Source organism: Miscanthus floridulus, chromosome 10 (assembly GCF_019320115.1).
Source record: "Miscanthus floridulus cultivar M001 chromosome 10, ASM1932011v1, whole genome shotgun sequence".
Classification (NCBI taxonomy): domain Eukaryota; kingdom Viridiplantae; phylum Streptophyta; class Magnoliopsida; order Poales; family Poaceae; genus Miscanthus; species Miscanthus floridulus.
In genome coordinates this window covers 13,257,722-13,263,897 of record NC_089589.1, presented here as the reverse complement: position 1 = coordinate 13,263,897, position 6,176 = coordinate 13,257,722, and the positions used below count along the sequence as shown (strand labels likewise).

Below are 6,176 nucleotides of genomic sequence, written 5' to 3'. Positions count from 1 at the left end.
TACTCAAGTCTTGCCTTGACCTTCTCTTGGCTAGCTTTGAATGCTAAGTCTTTGTCTTTCTTCTTGGTAGAGGATGGGCCAACTTGTGGTGTGATGTGTATGTACATTTTATGAGCATTGATCTTTCCCAAGATTTGTGTCGGTGTAGCGGTGGAAAGATCACCTTGATGTAGCATGGTCACAATATGCCCATATTTGTCAATAGGGAGGACACTCAAGATCTTTCTCACAACATCGGATGGTGACATTTGAGTAAGTCCAAGCCCATTGACTTCCTCTACAAGAACATTCAAACGTGAATACATCTCATTAGCACATTCTTTGGGAAGCATCTCAAATGAATTTAGCTTTTTAATTACAAGATGATAGCATTCCTCACGCTCACTCTTGGTTCCCTCATGGAGCGCACAAACGTCCGACCATAGTGCATGAGTGTCTTTGTGGTTCCTTACGCGGTTGAACACATCTTTGCAAAGGCCGCTAAAGATGGTGTTTCGAGCCTTTCCATTCCACTTTTCATAATTAACCTCATCGCCTTGTAAGTTAGTAGCATCCCGAGGTTTTGGGAAGCCTTGTGAGGCGGCTCTAAGTATACCAACGTCTAGAGCTTCTAAGTACACCTCCATGCGGATTTTCTAATATGGAAAGTCATCTCCCTCAAAGATAGGAGGAGGTCCATCCCCATGAGACATCTTACTCAAAGCAATTAAGCTTAAAAACGTGAGCACGAGGCTCTAATACCAATTAAAAGGATCAAGATGCCCAAGAGGGGGAGTGAATTGGGCTAATTCTAAATTTTCTTGCAATAATTAAATCCTACGGTTAGCCCAATTAACCCCTTCTGCCTAGAAAAATGTTTCTATTAATCTAACACACAAAGGACTTGCAACCTATGTTCCAAACTTACTCTAGCATGGCAATTCTATGAATGTAAAAACAAGTATTGAATTGCCTTAAGTAAATTCTCAAAGTAATTGCTCAAAGTAAATAGAGAGAGAGGAACGCGGCGATGTTTTGCCGAGGTATCAGAGAGTCGCCACTCTCCACTAGTCCTTGTTGGAGCACCCACGTAAGGGTGTAGCTCCCCCTTGATCCGCGCAAGGATCAAGTGCTCTCTACGGGTTGATTCTTCGACACTCCGTCGCGGTGAATCACCCACAACCGCTCACAACTTGATTGGGTCACCCACAAGCTCCGCCAGGTGATCACCAAGCTCCCAATCACCACCAAGCCGTCTAGATGATGGCGATCACCAAGAGTAACAAGCACGAACTCACTTGACCACGCGAAGCCTAATGAGAATGGTGGATGCACACTTTGCTACTCTTGATTCACTAATGAGGCTACTCTCTTGGATTCTCAAATCTCAATCACCTCACTAGGACCTTCCTCTTCTTGGCACTCACAAACATGTTTCTTAGCTATTGGAATGAGCAAAAGTGACTCCACACACGAGTGGAGCTTCTATTTATAACAAGGGCTGAAAAATGAACCGTTATGTGCCTCTGCGGGGTGACCGGACGCTCCGGTCATGTTGGCCGAACGCTCTGGTCAGTTCAACCCGCACACCAGTGTTTATGTGTTGACCGGACGCTGGAAGCGTCCGATCATCACTAACTGGACACGTCCGATCGCATTTAACCCTCACTAGAACCTTACTGTACTCGACCGAACGCTGAACCCCCAGGGTCCGGTCTATACTGACCGAACACGTCCGGTCGTAGATTTTCTCTTCTGGAACCTTACTGGAGTCGACCGGACGTTGGCCCTCAGCGTCCGGTCACTCGACCACTCAGCGTCCGATCGCGCCAGACGCAATCTCCTTGATCAAATGAACTGATTGGACCCTGCAGCCAGCGTCCGGTCAGCATTTGACCCTCCATTCACTTCCAACTCTCGATCATATGTGAATTAAGTTTGCTCCAAAGGATCTTAGGTATTTGTAGGAGCTACCTAGCGCTAGTTTTGACAAGTGTGTACCACACCTAACTCACTAGACTCACCTAGGTCAAGCTACCTGTCCATACCCCCCTTAATAGTACGGCCAAAGGAAAACAAGTCCTAAACTACTCTAAGTGTCTCTCCAACTCCAATCGACATTTAGAACTAGTCATCCTTAACCTTATCGTCCGTCCTTTGAAAACCGAAATGATTTCCATCGTAGGGGCATGACCACCTTGATTGCCCAATTGATCTCCATTACCATGACCTAACTTAATTGCCTCTGCAAAACACACGTTAGTCATAGTAATCTTGTATTGTCATTAATCACCGAAACCCAACTAGGGGCCTAGATGCTTTCAAGCTAGACACACAACTTAAAATGATACTACTCACTAAGAGCTCTCAATCTTTCTACTCTAAAGAGATCCACTAAGCAAACTTAAATAGCAAAGCAAGCTCTCAAATCTAATTACACTAAAGAGCTTGCTACAACTAGTTTGCAAGAATATAAACGAGTGAGTAGGATGGTTATACCGCCATGTAGAGGAATGAAACAATCACAAGATGATTATGAAACCAATCACCAGGAGAATATTAAATGGCAAGAGACAACCGATTTTTCTCCCGAGGTTCACGTGCTTGCCAACACGCTAGTCTCCGTTGTGTCGACCAACACTTGGTGGTTCGACGGCTAAGAGGTGTTTCACAAACCTCATCAACACGATTGGACACTACAAGAACCTACCCACAAGTGAGGTAACTCAATGACACGAGCAATTTACTAGAGTTACCTTTCGGCACTCCGCCGGAGAAGGTACAACTGATTAACCACCCATAGAAATGCTATTTCTAGTGACGGTTGATGTTGCCGCCACCTCTGGAAAAGGAGGGAATCAATTTCTATCGGTGGTGCATATCTCTAGAACCATATAGAGATGATTTTTTTTACCTAATAACCATGCTAAAAAAAGATTGACAACAAAACACCGACAAGATGGCAACGGGTAGAAAAAACACGCGTACCTGCGGGCACCCAACACGGCGGGCACGGATATGGGCGTGGACCTGTGCCCGCGAGCACAGGCGTGGGCATAGAGTTGTGTCCAATAGGTAATTGTTGACGGGTAAGAAAATAGCATGCCCGCACCTGCAAACTCGCCAAACCCACACTGACATGTGGGACCACTGTAGAAGAGGTATATAACCTCAGATTCTAGGGTTTCACTCCACTCATACCAAATTCGCAATCCACCAGCAGCCGCCGTCACCCTCCCTCACACGAGTCATGCGACCCCGCGCCTCCCCACTTCACGGCCGCGTGCGTTGCTCCTCCCGGGTCGCACCTGCAGTCGCGGGATCGCGGCGAGTGCGGCTCCTCCACTCGCGGCGAGCGCCTCCCCTAGACCGCAACTCGTGGCTCCACGACGCGGTGATGCCGGGCGCTGACCTCCCTGCTCAACGACAGACGCCAGCCTCTCCGCACCGAGTCCCCGCCCAGGCTCTGAAGCTCCGACCCAGGCCGTTGTCTCCACCCCGCAGGCCGCCGTCCTCGCCCCACAGACCACCATCTTCGCCCCCACACCGCTGTCCCGGCCGTGCTGGACGCCATCTCTGCCCTGCAGGCCACCATTGTCTTCCCCATCTGGCAGGTACGTGGGCATGCCCGCGGATAGCGGGCATGGGCACAAGTTGTTGTCCGTGCCGGGTGGCGGGCGTGGGTGCGGGGCACAAGATTTTGCTCGTGGGCGCAGGCGTGCGAAGCCACTATCCGCGCTGATATTGCCCGTTGCCATCTTTAGCCATGGCAGCGCCTCTTGGCCCGCGCGAGCACGCAGAGGTCATGGCGACGAGCAAAGGTTGTACTAGCGCTGCATCCGTTGTTGGATTGGATTCGATTTGGCTACTGATTTGCTTCTATCTGTGTGTCAGGCTTGCTTGTAAGTTGATCCGTATGTGAAATGAGAATCGATTTTTTCTCTTTGTTATAAACAGTATAGGGTCATGGGCCGACACAGGCCCGGTGGGCTAACCAAGCCGTCGGGCCGGCCGGCACGACTCAACTCTTATAGGGCCGTCCCTTGAGCCATTGGTGCAGCTCATGGGTGGGCACGGCACGGCCTGATGAGTCAGATGTGCTGTGCCGACCTGACCCCCATCGGGTCGTGCCTTGTTCAGGCCTGGGCCGTGCCGGACCGGACGACCTATTTGGCCATCGTATGGGTGACCTGTTCTCTCCCCATCAGGTGACATCGCTATCCACGTGCTTCCACGCGTCTCCCGTTCAAATAAATATTTTGCCGCGCTTACGCTGCATTATATAGCCTTTTATAGGCTCCACACCACTACAGCAGCTTCCCATAAATATAATTTCGCCACAAACTGATAAACAGGATCGGAGTTGCACCACCATGCCGGCCGACGGAGGAGGCAACCGCGACGCCACGCCCATGCACGTGGTGATGCTCCCGTGGCTCGCCTTCGGCCACATCGTCCCGTTCGCGCAGCTGGCGCGGAGGCTGCTGGCCTCCTCCTCCTCCGTTCGCGTCACGTTCCTCACGGCCGCCGGGAACGTCCCACGCGTCGAGGCCATGCTGTCCTCGGCCTCCTCCGCCGGTAGGGTGGCCGTCGTGCCGCTGCGCCTGCCCCGCGTGCCGGGGCTTCCCGAGGACGCGGCCAGCACGGCGGACCTCTCGCCCGATGGTGCCGAGCTGCTCAAGGTCGCGCTGGACGCCGCCCGGCCCCAGGTGGCCGCGCTGCTGGCCGAGCTCCGCCCGGACGCTGTGCTGCTAGACTTCGTCACCCCGTGGGCCTGTGAGGACGCCACGGCGCTAGGCGTCAAGTCGCTCCACTTCAGCGTCTTCTCCGCCGTCGCGAACGCATACCTCGCCGTCCCCGCGCGCTGCCCCGATGGAGCCAGGGCGGGGGTGCGGCCGTCGGCGCGCGACCTCATGTTCGCCCCCGCTGGCTTTCCCGGCTCTTCCCCCCTAGCCGCCGTCGGCGTACCGGCGTACCAGGCCGCCGACTTCACCTATGTGTTCACCAGCTTCGGCGGCCAGCCCTCCGCCTACGACCGCGTGGTGGCCAGCAACCGGGCTTGCGACGGCATCGTGGTCAAGACCTGCGCCGAGATGGAGGGCGCCTACCTCAACTACCTCGCCGCCCAGCTCCGGAAGCCTTTGCTCGTGGCGGGGCCGCTGGTGCCGGACCCACCGCGGGACGAGTTGGACGAGCGCTGGGCCACCTGGCTCTCCGCGTTCCCGGACGGCGCTGTCGTCTTCGCCTCGTTCGGCAGCGAGACGTTCCTGCCGCCCGCCGCGGCGAAGGAGCTCCTCCTGGGCCTCGAGGCCACCGGCCGCCCGTTCCTCGCCGTGCTCAACTCCCCGGATGGCGCCGCGGCGGTCGTCCCGCCGCCGGGGTTAGCGGAGAGGATGTCTGGGAGAGGACTGCTGCACACCGGGTGGGTGCAGCAGCAGCACATCCTGCGCCACCGGAGCGTGGGGTGCTACGTCACCCACGCCGGCTTCAGCTCCGTCGTGGAGGGGCTCGTCGCCGGCTGCCGCCTCGTGCTGCTGCCCATGAAGGTCGACCAGTACCTCAACGCGGCGCTGTTCGCGCGCGAGCTCCGCGTGGGCGTCGAGGTGGCGCGACGCGACGAGGACGGCTGGTTCGGGCGCCAGGACGTGTGCAACGCGGTCGCCGCGGCGGTGGCGGACGGAGGGGAAGGGGACAATAGGAAGTGGGCCGACTTCTTGACGGACGACGCTGTGCAGGGAAGGTTCGCCGACGAGTTCGTCCGGCAGCTCAGGGAGCTCGTCAGTGCGGCCTCGAGTTGATTGAGGGCTCGACCTTGTGTTGTACGCTTCTTCGTTTTTTATTCTCTCGTGGAACGCGCTGTCAAGTGTCAGCTGTGATCGTTGTGCCGCTGTTCGCTCGGCTGATAAGCCGCTGCTGATTTGTTGTGAGAAAAAAATATTATTCGTTGGTTAAAAAAGTATGGCTTATAAGCCAAATAAATAGAGCGTTGGTGTGCACTTGTACGTTCTCTTTCTTGTTCTTTGTTTCTCCTTCCAATTTAGGCCTTGATTAAATTTAGGACGTAAAGTTTTAGGGTGTCACATCAGGTGTCATATGGGGGCGTCGCATGGGGTGTTCGGATATACTAATAAAAAAACAAATTACAGAATCCATCAGTAAACCTCGAGACAAATTTATTAAGCATGATTAATTCATCA

General features: G+C 54.2%; 1 protein-coding gene across 1 annotated transcript; it reads left to right on the top strand.

The window, feature by feature from the left end:
* Positions 1–4,085: 4,085 nt before the first annotated feature.
* LOC136487684 (anthocyanidin-3-O-glucoside rhamnosyltransferase-like) lies at positions 4,086–5,902 on the top strand. Its single transcript, XM_066484785.1, has one exon. The coding sequence runs from the start codon at positions 4,353–4,355 to the stop codon at positions 5,775–5,777; it is 1,425 nt and encodes a 474-aa protein (XP_066340882.1). The 5' UTR covers positions 4,086–4,352; the 3' UTR covers positions 5,778–5,902.
* The last annotated feature ends 274 nt before the right edge of the window (positions 5,903–6,176 follow it).

What these genes read in the sequence shown, in the direction of transcription:
- LOC136487684 (XM_066484785.1), top strand. Translation starts at nt 4,353, where the DNA reads ATGCCGGCCGACGGAGGAGGCAACCGCGACGCCACGCCCATGCACGTG.